This window comes from Oncorhynchus masou, chromosome 27, assembly GCF_036934945.1.
Source record: "Oncorhynchus masou masou isolate Uvic2021 chromosome 27, UVic_Omas_1.1, whole genome shotgun sequence".
NCBI classification, from domain to species: domain Eukaryota; kingdom Metazoa; phylum Chordata; class Actinopteri; order Salmoniformes; family Salmonidae; genus Oncorhynchus; species Oncorhynchus masou.
Window position 1 is genome coordinate 42,962,032 of NC_088238.1, and position 17,243 is coordinate 42,979,274.

Below are 17,243 nucleotides of genomic sequence, written 5' to 3' on the forward strand. Positions count from 1 at the left end.
CGAATACAACAGGTGTAGACCTTACAGTGAAATGCTTACTTGCAAGCCCTTAACCAACAATGCAGTTTTAAGAAAATACCTATTAAAAAAAGTAAGAGATACGAATAACAAATAATTAAAGAGCAGCAGTAAATAAAAAAAGGGGGTAAATATAAATAAAGAGAATAAAGAGTTGCAGCAGCGTAAAAGGGGGGATGCAAATAGTCTGGATAGCCATTTGATTAGCTGTTCAGGATTCTTATGGCTTGGGGGAAGAAGTTTTTTAGAAGTCTCTTGGACCTAGACTTGGCGCTCCGGTACCGCTTGCCATACGGTAGCAGAGAACAGCCTATGACTAGGGTGGCTGGAGTCTTTGACTATTTTAAGGACCTTCCTCTGACACCGCCTGGTATAGAGATCCTGGATGACAGGAAGCTTGGCCCCGGTGATATACTGGGCCGTATACACATCCATCTATAGTGCCTTGCAGTCGGAGGCTGAGCAGTTGCCATACCAGGCATTGATGCAGCCCGTCAGGATGCTCTCAATGGTGCAGCTGTAAAACCTTTTGAGGATCTGAGGACCCATGACAAATATTTTCAGTCTCCTGAGGGGGTATAGGTTTTGTCGTGCCCTCTTCACAACTGTTTTGGTGTGTTTGGACCATGTTAGTTTGTTGGTGATGTGGACGCCAAGGAACTTGAAGCTCTCAACCTGCTCCACTACAGCCCCGTCTATGAGAATGGTTGGTCCTCGGTCCTCCTTTTCCTGTAGTCCACAATCATCTCCTTTGTTTTGATCACGTTGAGGGAGAGGTTGTTGTCCTTGCACCACACGGTCAGGCTGTCTTATTGTTGTCAGTGATCAGGCCTACCACTGTTAGGCCTGATCACCCTGTCATCAGTAAACTTAATGATGGTGTTGGAGTCGTGCCTGGCTATGCAGTCATGAGTGAACAGGGAGTACAGGAGGGGACTGAGCATGCACCCCTGAGGGGCCCCCGTGTTGAGGATCAGCGTGGCAGATGTGTTGTTGCCTACCCTTACCACCTGGGGGGCGGTCCGTCAGTATGTCCAGGATCCAGTTGCAGAGGGAGTTGTTTAGTCCCAGGGTCCTTAGCTTAGTCTGCTTGGACCAATGAGACTGTATATGCTCTACAGGCTGAGGTTGAAGATGTGAACCATGCTATTGATCAAAACATCTCCCTGTGGACACAGGATGCTATCAAAGCTTATTCAGCAGAGGAGAAGACTTCTCGAATGCTTCAGTCTTTTAGCCGAAGAGGCTGGCCGGACACAAGACAGAGTACGCCCATCCTGTTGAGGAACTACTGGACATACAGAGACGAACTCACAATGCAGGAAGAGGTCGTCTACAAAGGCGACAGGGTGGTATTACCAGAAACTCTACCCCCAATGATTCTCTCTTGTATCCGTGCGGGACACATTCAGCGGTCAAAGCCAGTGCCAGGAAAGCCAGACACTCAGTATTCTGGCCCAACATGACCCAAGAAATGAAACATTTTGTGGCTGTGTGCAGCATATGTAATGCTAATCTACCTAAGCAGCAAAAGGAAACGCTGCACCCACACGACGTACCAGCACTTCCTTGGTCTAAAGTGGGAATGGATCTGTTCACAGTCAAGAACGTTCCTTTTGTGATTGCACTGGACTACTATTCATATTTTTGAGAGGTGGAGAAAGTGATTGACACAACAGCCGCTTGCATCATCGACTCTTTTAAGCAGCAGTTTAGCAGATATGGCATAACTGACAGTGGTGTAGTTACGGATAATGGGCCCCAGTTTACGAGTCAAGACTTTGCTTTGTTTGCAAAAGCCTGGGAGTTCCATCATGTGACCTCCTCACCCTACCACAGTCAGAGTAATGGTAAAGTGGAGTCAGCAGTGAAAATAGACTCTCACCACAAAGGCTATGCAGGAAGGCACAGATGTGTGGCAAGCCATTTTGGCGTGGAAAAATACTCCCACAGAGGGCTTCGACAGCAGTCCTGTACAGCGCTTCATGTCTAGACCCACTCCCAAGCTCCTCACACCAAAGGGCATTAGGGATGTTCAGGCACACAAACGTGCACGTAAAGACAACTCAAAACATTTCTATGACCAGCATGTAAAAAATCTGCCTGTAATAAAACAAGGCCATGGAGTCTTGGCACATGCATAGGGCACATCAGCGCAAGGTCATATGAAAGTACGTAAGGAACCGGAAGGACATACGCCCAGTTCAGGAGACCATAGGGCACAGGAGGGCCACATGGGTAGACTGGAAATATCCTCTGGATGGTGTGGGCAGGGCACATAATGAGGAGACGGGGAAGACCCCACCAGAGCAGTTACCTCTGCCGACCGTGCCTCCACAATTTCAGGAGTCTGTGGAAGAGGAAGGAGAGACCATGAGGCTCCCAGAGGTGCCAGGAGAGGACCCGAGGTTACCAGATGTACCCAACATCCCGGAGGTGCCCAACGTCCCAGAGAACCCGAGGATACCAGATGTACCCAACATCCCGGAGGTGCCCAACGTCCCAGAGGACCCGAGGATACCAGATGTACCCAACATCCCGGAGGTGCCCAACGTCCCAAAGGTGCCAGGAAAGGACCCGAGGATACCAGATGCACCCAACATCCCGGAGGTGCCCAACGTCTCAGAGGACCCGAGGATACCAGATGTGCCCAACATCCCGGAGGTGCCCAACATCCCAGAGGACCCGAGGATACCAGATGTACCCAACATCCCGGAGGTGCCCAACGTCCCAGAAGACCCGAGGATACCAGATGTACCCAACATCCCGGAGGTGCCCAACGTCCCAGAGGACCCGAGGATACCAGATGTACCCAACATCCCGGAGGTGCCCAACGTCCCAAAGGTGCCAGGAAAGGACCCGAGGATACCAGATGCACCCAACATCCCGGAGGTGCCCAACGTCTCAGAGGACCCGAGGATACCAGATGTACCCAACATCCCGGAGGTGCCCAACGTCCCAGAGGACCCGAGGATACCAGATGTACCCAACATCCCGGAGGTGCCCAACGTCCCAGAGAACCCGAGGATACCAGATGTACCCAACATCTCGGAGGTGCCCAACGTCCCAGAGGACCCGAGGATACCAGATGTACCCAACATCCCGGAGGTGCCCAACGTCCCAGTGGACCCGAGGATACCAGATGTACCCAACATCCAGGAGGTGCCCAACGTCTCAGAGGACCTGAGGATACCAGATGTACCCAACATCCCGGAGGTGCCCAACGTCCCAGAGGACCCGAGGATACCAGATGTACCCAACATCCCGGAGGTGCCCAACGTCCCAGAGGACCCGAGGATACCAGATGTACCCAACATCCCGGAGGTGCCCGAACTTCTCAGAGGACCCGAGGAAACCAGATGTACCCAACATCCCGGAGGTGCCCAACGTCCCAGAGGTGCCAGGAAAGGACCCGAGGATACCAGATGTACCCAACGTCCCGGAGGTGCCCAACGTCCCAGAGGTGCCAGGAAAGGACCCGAGGATACCAGATGTACCCAACGTCCCGGAGGTGCCCAACGTCCCAGAGGTGCCAGGAAAGGACCCGAGGATACCAGATGTACCCAACGTCCCGGAGGTGCCCAACGTCCCAGAGGTGCCCAATATTCCACCAGTGCGACACAGTAGGATAAGGGCTAACATAAGAATGCCCCTGTGGTACGGGGAATATGTCCCTTAAATATGTCCCTTAAATTACAAGTTAAAAAAGGTGTTGATAATGTAAATAGGTATTTTTACTGTCGTATTAGAATGGAATGAAGTGCTCGAGCTAATTATATATGAAAAGGAAGATGTTAAGATAATGGGCATAATGCCAACCCAAAGATGGCGCTAGTTTTATTTTTTTATTTTACCTTTATTATTTATTTATCAGTATTTTCAATGACGGCCTTGGAACAGTGACAGATTTGTACCTTGTCAGCTCGGGGATTTGATCTTGCAACCTTTCGGTTTCTAGTCCAACGCTCTAACCACTCGGCTACCTGCCGCTAGTGGGGCACCTATCTAGGATATAGAGTACCAGTCAAAAGTTTGGGCACACCTGCTCATTTAAGGGTTTTTCTTTATTTTGAATATTTTCTACATCGTAGAATAATAGTGAAGACATCAAAACTAGGAAATAACACATATTGAATCATTTAGTAACCAAAAAAGTGTAAAGAAATGAAAATATATTTTATATTTGAGATTCTTCAAAGTTCTTCCACCTGTTGCCTTGATGACAGCTTTGCACACACTTGGCACTTTTCATCAGAACCCAATCAAGGAGTGCTCTATATACTGTGAATAGGGTGCCATTTTGGACTCAACCCCTCTCACTCAGGGAAAACAATGCACAAAAAGGACGTGAAAAGATTTCACACAAATGGGGATTGGGAATCTCTTTTACTATGCAAAGTTAATCTAGTCAAAGAGAGCGAATTTCCCAGAGTCAGTGAAACAGTGTAGGCCTTCTCATGGCTGCAGTGTGGATCCACTTTCTCTAACGCAGACTCTTTGGTTGTGATGAGAGTAGGGAGTGAGATCCAAATACCGCTCTCTCTCTCTCTCTCTCTCTCTCTTTCTCTCTCTCTCTCTCTCTCTCTCTCTCTCTCTCTCTCTCTCTCTGTTTCAATTTTCATCTCTTTTTCTTAATTTGCTACCTCTCTCTCGCACACTTGCTCACTCTAGTTCTTTCTCTCTCCCTCTTATTACAATATTATGTTATTCATGTATTATTACAATATTGTATTACAGTATTATTACAATATTATATTATTATTACAATATTATATTATTACAGTATATTACAATATTATATTATTACAGTATATTACAATATTATATTATTACAGTATTATTACAATACTATATTATTACAATACTATATTATTACAATATTATATTATTACAGTATTATTTCAATATTACAGAACAGAGAAAAAATATATAATAATTTCCTACAATTTTGGGAAAAATTATGATTCTAAAACAATGATTCTAAAACAATCAAAAGCAAGTGCCATTATTCCATGGGAGTCCTTTGGAAGTTTTTTTTAAATGCTCAGGAGTTGAGAATATTGTTACATCTAGAGACCAAAAAGCTGAACAGAAAAACAAATTTGCAGGAGGGTGGAATTACATTGAATTAAAGTTATAATAATATTGATTAGAGAATAGAGTGCAGTGCATCATGATAGATTTGAGATTGCTATAGTGAGAAATCTAATAAGAGACTATCACTCTTACTTTGAGAGACTGCCAAACACATTATGCGCATTTCCTAGGCACATTTTCAATTACTGTAAATCACATGACATTATTTCCCCAAAAGTGGAAGTGCATGCTGAGTCATAATGGAAGCAGAGAGCTGAGTAAGTGTTATGAATTTTATGAATAATGACAAAATAATGTACACATTTAAATAGAACTATAACTAATTGAATTCTACCCTGTTTCACTATATCTGATTAATAGTGTTAGTTCATAAGAAAGAGGTTATGTAGCATGAACAAGGAGTAATTAAAAATAATAAACACAGCTCCAACTAGGTTGGAGGGGGGGAAGAGAGGAATGCATGTGTGTGCCTAACGAAAACAAAGAGGTTCCTTAACCTACTGTATGTTTGAACCAACCCAGCTATAACTCTGTGAAGATAAAATGAGACAGCGAGAGCCCCTCAGGGTTTTCCGTATCTGGGAGGGACTGCTTCGGGAGATAATCCAGATATAGTGTGTAATGTATGTGTGTTAGTGGGTTGGAATGGACTTTTGAAGCCTTTGTCCTTGTCGGAGAGAAGGAGAGACATTTAAACGCTGACGAAATGTGAGGTATATAAACCAATGTACATGGTATTATGACCAGAGCTCTCGGAAATAAACGCTACTGATTAATTTTGAGACTGATCTTGTCAATTTTACGCAAATAAGATTCTTATAAATGGACAATGTGTTTTGCTTTGTTACAATTGAATTGGTTAATGAACATATAGGAATTAAATTCCTCCAACAGTAAGTCTGAAAGATTCACAATACCCAGTGTGTCTATTTTTGTGTAGATACACAGTGTCTGTAATACAGCAACTCACTCTATTACAGGGAGACTGTCTGTTTTTGTTTCTAGTCTGCCCATCCATCCAAAATAAATGTGATTGATTGATAGATAGATTGATTTATAATACTTACGTTCCTCACACAGTCTGCCCATCCACCCCTCAGGACAGGAACAGGTGTTGGGTCTCTGACACACCCCTCCGTTCAGGCACTGTAGCCAACACACCGCTGGAGAGGAAAGGACACACACAACTTATTAAAGCCAAAATACTGGCGCATCCTCCAAACAGTCCCCATCTCACAAGTGTGTAGATCAGGGGTGGGCAACTCCAGTCCTCGAAGGCCTGATTGGTGTCACAGTTTTGCCCCAGCTCCAGCTAACACACCTGACTCCAATAACCACCTAATCATGACCTTCCGTTTGGAATGCAATTTGATTAAATCAACTGTGTGTGCTAGGGATGGAGAAAAAGTGTGACACCAATCACGCCCTGGAGGACTGGAGTTGCCCACCCCCGGTATAGACCGTAGAGAAAGCATTCAGTTAAAATAGCTCATCTTGTTTAATAGAAACAAGAACATTTTACTGGTAGCCATGCTGTGATGGGGCCTTGACCATGCCAACTTCATGCACTGGGATAAAGATAGCATTCACAAAGACAGCATTCCTTTATAGAAACGGTTCAATTCATAACTGATGGTGCCTTAGACACAGGCATCACTGGACAACCCTGCTATCTAGTATGTCAAAGTCAAGTGAGTGGAGTGGTGAATGTGCTCAGTACAAGTGACTGGAGAAGCGGAGGGGAGGGCACGCAAGCTGTCAGGAGTAGAGGATGCCCTCCTTTTAGGACGCAGCGGTAAGTGTGCAGTCTCTCTACCTCTGCAGGCGGGAGGGGGGGTCCAGGTCCCGTTCTCCAGACACACACTTCTGCTGTGGCCCTCCATGGCGTACCCTCCGAAACACGAGTACATCGCCACATCCCCGAACTGGAACACCGCCCCCCGCACCACCCCGTGGGCCACGTGGCGAGGGGGGCCGCAGGAGACCCCTGTGCCGAAACGGACGGACAGCCCCTCTGGTTACTTACAACTCATTTGGGCCACATGTTATGTACATGTTATCACATGCCTTTAAACTAACTAAACTACTGTGCTTGAAATAATGGACCAACATTGCTTCATATTTTCCCTTCGATAGAACCACCTGGCTATAAAGATCACGTTGAAGGGAAAGTATGAATGCCATGCAAAGATGTGTCAAATTATGTGTTTGTGACTCTACAGTCTGCATTCCTTGTAAGAAAACCCTGAAAACAAACCAATGAGAATCGGTTAGTGTTGGAGCCGACAGGGGAGTCCTCAAAAAGCAAGAGCCAGGCAGACATGCAAATACATCGACATCCACACGCCACATCATACCAAACAGCATTGTACTGTAAACCAACAGTATCACCAACAAGCGTGAAAAGTTAGAGAGAATTAAAACACAATGGAAACCATAGCAGCTAGAAGCCCTTAAGGAGTTACAAACATGCTATGAAAGCAGCTGATCTACTTAATGTCTAACCCATTCATCCAGCCTAACACGCTGCCCCCACAGAGACAAAGGAGAGGAGGTGATGGGAAAAGTACAACAGAAAATATTATGGCTCCATGCTCATGCTCAATGGAAGGTCATGCGGACAGCATAGGACAACGAATGTGTGGTGGATCTTTTATGTCGATTAATAGTTTTTGATGGATTTCTCAAACTGCTATGTTATGAATCGATTCACTTCTGGATAGTAAAAAGAGTTTTCGAAAAAACAGTGGACTTGATTCAGTATCATGACCCAAATTATCCCAGAGAGAAACCAGTGTATCACCTAAGCCACTGCACAGATGCCTCTTTGTACAAGTACATACCGATCCCCACCCTTCACTGGAGAAACACAAGCTTGGAAGCGAACACAGCAACAGTGTCAGCGATTTCCCCCTGTGAATCATGTTTTCATCATCTTTGCTAGTTTACACTTTTCTAACCACTGTGTTGTGGGTTCAGAACGACATGGGATTCATTACGTAAGCAGCTAAAACTGCTAAAAACCTGTGTGTGCCTGTGTGGTTTTAACATGTTATGTTTATGGGTCAAGGCATGTATAGGTACGTTTAATAACCACTCGTGTGAGAATACAATGTGTTTCTCTTGACATGGGACTGTCTTATTGTCTGTTGGGAATGTGGAGTGATAATAGGAGTCGAAGAAAGAACTGGATCTCTTTTCAGGTCATTATTGTAAAAGAGAACGTGTTCTCAATGACTTACAGTTGAAGTCGGAAGTCTACATACACTTAGGTTGGAGTCATTAAAACTCGTTTTTCAACCACTCCACAAATTTCTTGTTAACAAACAATAATTTTGGCAAGTCGGTTAGGACATCTAGTTTGTGCATGACAAGTCATTTTTCCAACAATTGTTTACAGACAGATTATTTCACTTATAATTCACTGTATCACAATTCCAGTGGGTCAGAAGTTTACATACACTAAGTTGACTGTGACTTTAAACAGCTTGAAAAATTCCAGAAAATTATGTCATGGCTTTAGAAGCTTCTGAAAGGCTAATTGAGGTCAATTGGGGGTGTATCTGTGGATGTATTTCAAGGCCTACCTTCAAACTCAGTGCCTCTTTGCTTGACATCATGAGAAAATCAAAATAAATCAGCCAAGACCTCAGAAAAAAATTCTGGTTCATCCTTGGGAGCAATTTCCAAATGCCTGATGGTCCCATGTTCATCTATACAAACAAGTATGAACACCATGGGACCACGCAGCCGTCATACCGCTCAGCAAGGAGACGCGTTCTGCCTCCTAGAGATGAATGTCCTTTGGTACGAAAAGTGCAAATCATTCCCAGAACAACAGCAAAGGACCGTGTGAAGGTGCTGGAGGAAACAGGTACAAAAGTATCTATATCCACAGTAAAACAAGTCCTATATCGACATAACCTGAAGGGCCGCTCAGCAAGGAAGAAACCACGGCTCTAAAACCGCCATAAAAAAGCCAGACTACGGTTTGCAACTGCACATGGAGACAAAGATCATACTTTTTGGAGAAATGTTCTCTGGTCTGATGAAACAAAAATAGAATTGTTTGGCCATAATGACCAACGTTATGTTTGGAGGAAAAAGGGGGAGGATTGCAAGCTGAAAAACACCAACCGTGAAGCACGGGGGTGGCAGCATCATGTTGTGGGAGTGCTTTGCTGCAGGAGGGACTGGTGTACTTCACAAAATAGATGGCATCATGTGGAAGGAAAATTATGTGGATATATTGAAGCAACATCTCAAGACATCAGTCAGGAAGTTAAAGCTTGGTCGCAAAATGGGTCTTACAAATGGACAATGACCCCAAGCACACTTCCAAAGTTGTGGCAAAATGGCTTAAGGACAACAAAGTCAAGGTATTGGAGTGGCCATCACAAAGCCCTGACCTCAATCCTATAGAAAATGTTTGGGCAGAACTGAAAAAGGGTGTGGTGAGTAAGGAGGCCTACAAACCTGACTGAGTTACACCAGCTCTGTCAGAAGGAATGGGCCAAAATTCACCTAACTTATTGTGGGAAGCTTGTGGAAGGCTACCCGAAACGTTTGACCTAAGTTAAACAATGTAAAAGCAATGCTACAAAATTCTAATTGAATGTATGTAAACTTCTGACCCACTGGGAATGTGATGAAAGAAATAAAAGCTGAAATAAATCATTCTCCCTAACTGACCTAAGACAGGGAAAGTTTACTCGGATTAAATGTCAGGAATTGTGAAAAAGTTTAAATGTATTTGGATAAGGTGTATGTAATCTTCCGACTTCAACTGTACCTGGTTAAATAAAAGGAAAACAGTATATTGGAGTGGGCTCCCACCCGGTTAAAGGGAAACCACTGAAAAACTATATTTTGTATTTTCTTCCGCATTAGTCCACTATTGATACAGTCCCAAAAAGTTTTGCAGTCAAATTTTCAAGATATTGAACTTTTAAAGTATTACCGGCCACATCATCATGATGATGCAAAATGCAACAAAATCAATATGATGACTCATACTCAACAGTCTTCATCTCAGTAACTCATATCTAATCTGTCAGAGCTACCTTCTGGAACATGAATGTTCCACCTAGGCTGCGTCTGAAATTCACTTCATAGTGCACTACTGTTAAAACAAGGGCCCATAGGGCTCGGGTCAAAAGTAGTACGCTATATAGGGAACAGGGTGCCATTTGGGACACAGACGAGAGAACACACTTGATGGCTGTACTGTTTTTATGGCTGTTCTTCTTTTTGATAAACCAATAACCTTAAAGTGTACCAGGGGAAGGGATGGTGAGAGAATGAAAGAGAAATTAAGATTAAATTCCTCTATGTTGACCGAGAGTGGTACCTTATCTTGAAATCCTCGTCTCGTTCCAATGTCAATATCCCGGTTGGGACGTGATAATAAAAGACTAATATGTGAGGATTTGGTGTAGTCGACCTACCAGTCATATCTTACATTGCTGACCAGATACTCTCGGAGTAGTGCACTATGTTGTCATGATGTGGTAGGTTTTGGTGTTAAGGCTGATTCGACTAAACCTTAGTTTTCGTAGTTTAAAGAGTTTACCATTATCTTTATCTAACCATGTCAATTAAGGTAATTGAGAACACATTCTCTTTTACAATAACGACCTAATCGGGTATGTTAGTACTGGGCTGGAACAAAACCATGCTCCCCAAGTGGATATCCAGGACCAGAACCCGGATTAAAGAACAGTAGTTTAAAGTGTATCTACTCACTCTCACAGACAGTGCTGACTGGGGTCCATGTCTGGTCTGTCCTACAGGTGATGGTGGCGGTGCCCTTGGCCTGGTGACCCATGGGACAGGCGGGCGGTAACGACTGGCCCACGTAGAACAGCTGTTTAGAAGTGTTCACAGCCCCACCGCTCACCTTCCATCCCGGGGGAGGGGGACACGGCTTGGCTGCATGGGGAGACCCAGAGTATAGTAGTATTGGAATACACTATAGACAGGTTTGACAAGTGTCTGTGTGGGTAAAATGTTTGTGAGAAGAATCCCAGTTGGAGACAACTCATGCTTATGCATAGAGTATAATGGCGGATTACAAACAGGTTTGGCATAAGCCCAGGTGCTACATAGGAATGTCATAACAATGTGTGTAAATGTTTGTGAGACAATGCAAGCTGTGTGCTCAGTGCTCTTAATGATATTATTATCAGGTCGTTAGCTACTGACGAAGTCAGTTTTGAAACAGCATGTGAAAGAGTGATGATATTGCACAGTATCCCAATCGACTGTGCCGACCCTCCCCTACCTCTGTGGTCTGTGTAAACTGAAGAATGTGAGGTGTAGAAACACAACCTGTATCTCTGGTTGGTTTCAAACAGCGTGTAAATTGGGAAACAATTATACAACGGGGTATGTCTAATCCTGAATGCTGATTGGTTAAAACCGCATTCCAGCCAGTGTCTATTCCACAAGTTACCACCGGCTAAATCTACAATGTTAAAATGCCTATTTACTCTGTTCCAGATTGTAAACAAATACAAAGAACGGACCCTGAGATAAATTAATAAAATAAAACTAGCAACATGGATTGGCTCCTTTATTTTGTCTATAAATTAGGGCCAGGAGGTATCCCTGACCATGTGACCTGTCCCAGAAAAACTCCTGTAACACATTTGTGTTAGTTGTGATGTTGTAGTGATGTTGGTTTGTCTCAAAGTCTTACGTTGACAGAAGGGGAAGGTGGAGCTCCATGTCCCGTCTCCCATACACACCACCAGAGTATCCCCCTTTAGGGTGTAGCCTTTATCACACTGAAACGCAACAGCACGCCCGGTGGTCAGGTTCTCTTCCTGCACCCTGCCATTCAACAGCTCCTTGGGGATGTCACAACCCTGGCCAACTGATAGGAGAGGGAGAAAGAGAGGTAGAGGAATGGAAAGAGAGAAAGGGAGAGATATTGAGAGCAAATTGATTATGATTCTTTTCCATTGTCTATTTCAAATGCTCGAGTAGATTACAAGTTGCCCGTCTTAAATGCATTAGAGGACAATATGATAAACCTGGAATAACGAGCCATCCACACCTTTACATGTTGGTGCAGGCAGGCTCCATGTTCCATTGGCCAGACATGTGAGGTTCTGTGGGCCAACCAGATGTAAGCCAGGGTTGCACACGTAGCTGACGTTGCCCTGGTACGCTTCGTCCAATGTTTGTACCTCTGCATTCTCCACAGAGGGAGGTGGGCCACATGATACAGCTGAGGACACAGAACATTTGGATGTGGAAAACAGTAATCATTTCTGCTAAATTGGTGCATTTAAACGTATTCAATCACGCACGTTCTTACTGTATGGAAATTGACACGAAGGAACAATTCCATTCTGTATCAAAACTCACATATGCGTGCACACACACACACACACACACACACACACACACACACACACACACACACACACACACACACACACACACACACACACACACACACACACACACACACACACACACACACACACACACACACACACACACACACACACACACACACACACTTACTGACACACGTAGGCTGAGCCCCACTCCATGTTCTGTCTCCTTGACAGGTCTGTACAGAGTCTCCCTGTAATAGAGTGAGTAGCTGTATTACAGACACTGTGTATCTATACAAAAATAGACACACTGGGAATTGTGAATCTATCTGCTAACACAGACTCACAAAGCTCTCTCTGCTTCCATTATGACTCAGCATACACTTTCATTAACAGTTTTGGGGAAATGATGTCATGTGATTTCCAGTAATAGGTCATGTTTCATGGTTCCCCCTGTCACCAGAGGATGGCAGAGACGTCCCAGAGACATTAACGTCACTCGGGTGTGTCCTATTCACTCATTATGATTTCGCTGTTAAAAGAGGTGTGTTTGCTGTTGTCCTTTGCTGAAGCTTTGAATTGTGTGGCATGTGCGCTTGTCACCTGAGTGAGTTTTCAAGACATAGTGTTTGTTGTTTTCCCAGTGTTACGGCGATTCTTCCGTTATCGTTTCTCAGTGAAGTATTATGTTTATCCTTAACCACTGCTTCCTCGTCTGGTCTCTTCTCTGCACCTGGGTCAAACCTCACCACGTCACAAAATGTGACTAGGTAATGCACATAATGTGTTTGGCTGTCTCTCAGGTTTCACCCAAAGTAAGAGTGATAGTGACATTTATTTGATTTTTCACTATAGCAATCTCAAATCTACCATGATGCATTGCACTCTATTGTCTATCAAAATATAATCATAATTCATATTATTATAACTTTGATTCAATGTAATTCCACCCTCAAGGCCAGAGGATTTAAAAACTCCAATAGGCAATATTTATTGTCGAATCATGGCTCGTATTGTAATCATACAATCATTTTATCCCAAATTGAAGCAAAATATTCTCTGTTTTGTAATAATGCTCTATAATATTGTAATAATACTGCAATAATATAATATCGTGATGGTATAATATTGTGGCAGACATTACCTTCATCTCAAACCCAGGCAGGCAGGTGTACAAGACAATGTCTCCGTAGCTGTAACTGTCCCCCTCAGTGATGCCATGTGGAAGAAGAGGAGGTTTCTCACAAACTACCAGACCACAGGAGACAGAGGACAGGCCTGGAGACCAGCTACCACCTAGCTACAGTACAACATAAAGAAAGAGTCATGAAATTAATTCCTATTCAGTAAACATTCAGCTAAATCACATGAAATGAATGATGTGAATAACCCAGTAGTCAAAATAAAAGGTGATAAAATCGACCAGAGGTAAAGTTCTGACTAGGTTCTGTCTGTTAATTTTCAGTGTTCTGATGATGGCCTTTTGGACCAAAACATCAATGCAATTGATGAAAAAAAAAAAAATGTCACCACAATTTTTTTGTTGACACAGTAGCAGTCTCACTTGGCACTCTGCCAGGTCTGGTCCCTGCAGGATGAACCCCGTTGGGCAGGAGAGGGTGACTACCCCCCCAACCTGGGTGAGGTCCTCCCCCGTGACCATGACGTGGGTGGGGAGGTTGGCAGGGAGCGGGCACGGAGCGGGGCGGCACCTGATGCTTTGTTTAGACCAGGTGCCCTCAGACTGACAGCTCAGAGAGTCAGACTGGCTGGACAGCTCATACCCCTCATCACACCTAGAGAGAGGGGGGTGAGAGGGATATTAAATACCATACTATCTACTTGAATAGTGGTACTGATCTAACACAGATTGGACAAATAAGATACAGAAGTTCACATTCACCTGTATTGTATCTGGCTCCCAAAAGTGAATGTCTCTCCCACCACCTGAGCATGGGACACAGGAGTTGGAGGTCCACAAGAGACGGGCTCACAGCTGATCCTCACCTCCCCCCACCTGCCTTCCCTACCACAGGTAACATGGGGGTAGGACCCCTTCATCTGGTAACCTGGTCTGCACCTGTAGGTGACAGTGTCAGCTGCAGTGGCGCCGCCGCCCTGCTGGACAGCGTGCGGTATTGTAGGCGGAGCGGCCACGCACCTCCCCCGGCCACACACAGGAACACCTGGGCTCCACAACCCGCCCTTCTCACATGTTGCCGTTGATGGCCCCAGAATCTTGTAGCCCTCATCACATTGGAAGGAGATCCGGTCACCGCAGGCGTGGTCGCGCCCCAGCACCACCCCGTATTTTAACATTGGAGGGGTGCAGAGGCAGGGGAGGCACTCTGGTACCGTCCCAACCCAGTGGCCCTGGGCAGAACAGCGGAGGACAGGGTCTCCGACAACCTCGTACCCGTCGAAACACACGTACTCTACGACATCATCGTAGTTGAAGCTGGAGCCGTTGAGGAACCCGTGACTGATGTCCTGCGGCGGGTCACAGGCAATGATGTCACAGCGAGGGGCAGGGCCTTCCCCCCAGAGTCCATCCCCGCGACACACCCGTGTGGGGTTGCCGCCGCTGAGGCTGTACCCCTCCTCGCACTTGTACCACACCTCATGACCGTAGCCAAAGTCCGAACCCAATACTTGACCATTTTGGATGGATGTTGGTCTGCCACAGTTTGCTGGGCGGCATTCAGGTGACCCTTGACTCCATGTACCATCGGCCTGACACACACTAACAGAGGGGCCTTGTAGGAGCAGTCCAGCCCTACAGCTCAGCTCAACCTGTTTGCTAAACGTATATTCCTTCCCCTTCACAGTGACATCACTAGGGACGACTGGAGAGCCACATAAGATAGGCTCACACCACGGCTTCTCACCATCCCACCTAGCGTCTGCCTGACAGGTCCTGGTGTCACCGCCCTTCAGATTGAACCCGGAATTACACTCGTAGTGCAACACCCCCAGATACAGGAAGGAATCCACGTGGTTCAAGCCGTTATCAATGTTGCCCGGGTCATCGCAGCTTATAGGTCGGCAGACAGGCGGTACATCGCTCCACTGTCGCCCCGCCACACACTGTCTGACTGACTCTCCCTCTAACTCGTATCCCTGCTCACAGCTGTACTTCACCAGGCTGCCCAGGGTTGTGTCTGTGATGTTCACAGAACCGTGGTCCGGGCTTGACGGCTCCTCACACTCTGCAGGGACACACATCGGAGCCGTCCCATTCCATCCACCATCCTCCAGGCACACCAAGGCCGTAGGGGCTGTAAGTTCGTAGCCCTTGTGGCAGCGGTACACTATCACAGTCCCATGCAGGAAGCGCATATCCATGAGTGAAAATGCCACTGTAGCACCACCTATAGGCTTGGAGGTTATAGCTGCGTCCCTGCCGGCTAGCTCTGCGTTCGGATCCAAGAGTCTCAAATAGTCGCCGAAGTCGATATGAGGAGGCAGGCCGCAGTCAGAGGGAACACAGACTGGGACAGAACTAGACCAACCAAACTCCTCGCAGGTTAGGTGGTTCTGGCCAACCAATTGGAAGCCGGGGAAACAACTGTAGAAGATGGTGACGCCGAATTTGTGGTCAAGTCCCTCCACGAAGCCGTTGTCTATGGGGTTGGGTGGGGCGCAGTAGATCTGGACACACACAGGTGTTTCTTGATCCCACTGCCCGTTTGCCAAACACTTCAATGTCTTGGGGCCTTGGAGACGGTAACCACGGTGACAGGAGTAGGTGACAGCGTGGCTGAACTGCAGTTTGGTATACGCAACCTTCCCGTTGGGTATCTCTTTGGGGACGGAGCACTCGATTGGTCGACAAGAAGGCACGCCTCCAATCCATATCCCACTTTCACCACAGAGTACTGTAGCGTTGCCTATTAAAGTATAACCAGGTTTACAGCTGTAGAGGGCCGTGCTGAGATACATCAGTCCCTGAACGTCCACTATACCGTTAGCTATCTCTACAGGTTGGGGACACTCTACTGGTATACACTCTGGGACAGGGCTGCTCCAGTGTCCATCCGCCTGGCAGGTCACAGACCCCTCCTTCCTCAGAGTAAACCCGTCCATGCAGGAGTAGCTCACCACCGAGCTGAAATAGGACGGGGCCGATAGTGGTGCTGACGATGGGTCGCCAAAGGCCACCTCGGGCGGCGGGCCGCAGAACACCTGCTTGCAGACGGGGAAGGTGTCATTCCACTCCTGGGCGGGGGTGCAGTGGAGGGTCTGGGCACCGTGGAGAACATACCCGTCCTCGCAGGACAGTTCCACAGTTCCGGAGTCAGAGTCTAGACTACGTAGAACCAGGTGGTTCTCCTCTAGCGGCGGCTCTGGACACTGGACCGGGGAGCAGTGCGGACGCCTCGATTTGTCCCACTTGCCGTACTTCAGACACGTCCACACGGCGTCGCCAGCGATCTCGTAGCCCTCGTCACAGACGTATTCGACCTTGCGGCCCACCACAAAGACAGAGCCTCGGTATTGGCCATGCAGGATGCTGGGCGGGGGGTCGCAGGTCAGGAGGTGGCAGACGGGCGAGTCGCCGTTAGACCACTGACGGTTGGCCTGGCATAGTCGCACCGGACGGCCCGTCAGCCGGTAGCCGGCGTTGCATGCGTATGTCACCTTGCTGTTGAAGAAGAAACGGCCTTTGTTCTGTAGGGTGAAACACATGAGAAGATGTTTTATTGTACAGCGAGGACACTGTGTTTTGACTGAGATTACGCAAGATCTCTTGCCAGAAGAAATGAGAAGGATCTTTCT

At 46.4% G+C, this 17,243-nt stretch overlaps 1 protein-coding gene across 4 annotated transcripts in view; it reads right to left on the reverse strand.

Annotated features, from left to right (window-relative positions):
• Window positions 1-17,243, reverse strand: part of svep1 (sushi, von Willebrand factor type A, EGF and pentraxin domain containing 1) — a 144,971-nt gene that overhangs the window by 8,911 nt on the left and 118,817 nt on the right. For 3 of the 4 annotated variants that reach the window (XM_064940347.1, XM_064940345.1, XM_064940344.1), the window contains 9 exons: window positions 14,368-17,135; window positions 14,029-14,260; window positions 13,609-13,764; window positions 12,652-12,715; window positions 12,176-12,349; window positions 11,816-11,992; window positions 10,861-11,046; window positions 6,932-7,102; window positions 6,183-6,278 (listed from right to left, as the gene is read on the reverse strand). In XM_064940347.1, the coding sequence (XP_064796419.1) occupies window positions 6,183-6,278; window positions 6,932-7,102; window positions 10,861-11,046; window positions 11,816-11,992; window positions 12,176-12,349; window positions 12,652-12,715; window positions 13,609-13,764; window positions 14,029-14,260; window positions 14,368-17,135 (4,024 nt within the window). The remainder of the gene's footprint in view (window positions 1-6,182; window positions 6,279-6,931; window positions 7,103-10,860; window positions 11,047-11,815; window positions 11,993-12,175; window positions 12,350-12,651; window positions 12,716-13,608; window positions 13,765-14,028; window positions 14,261-14,367; window positions 17,136-17,243) is intronic. The other variant, XM_064940346.1, reaches the window with a different exon arrangement.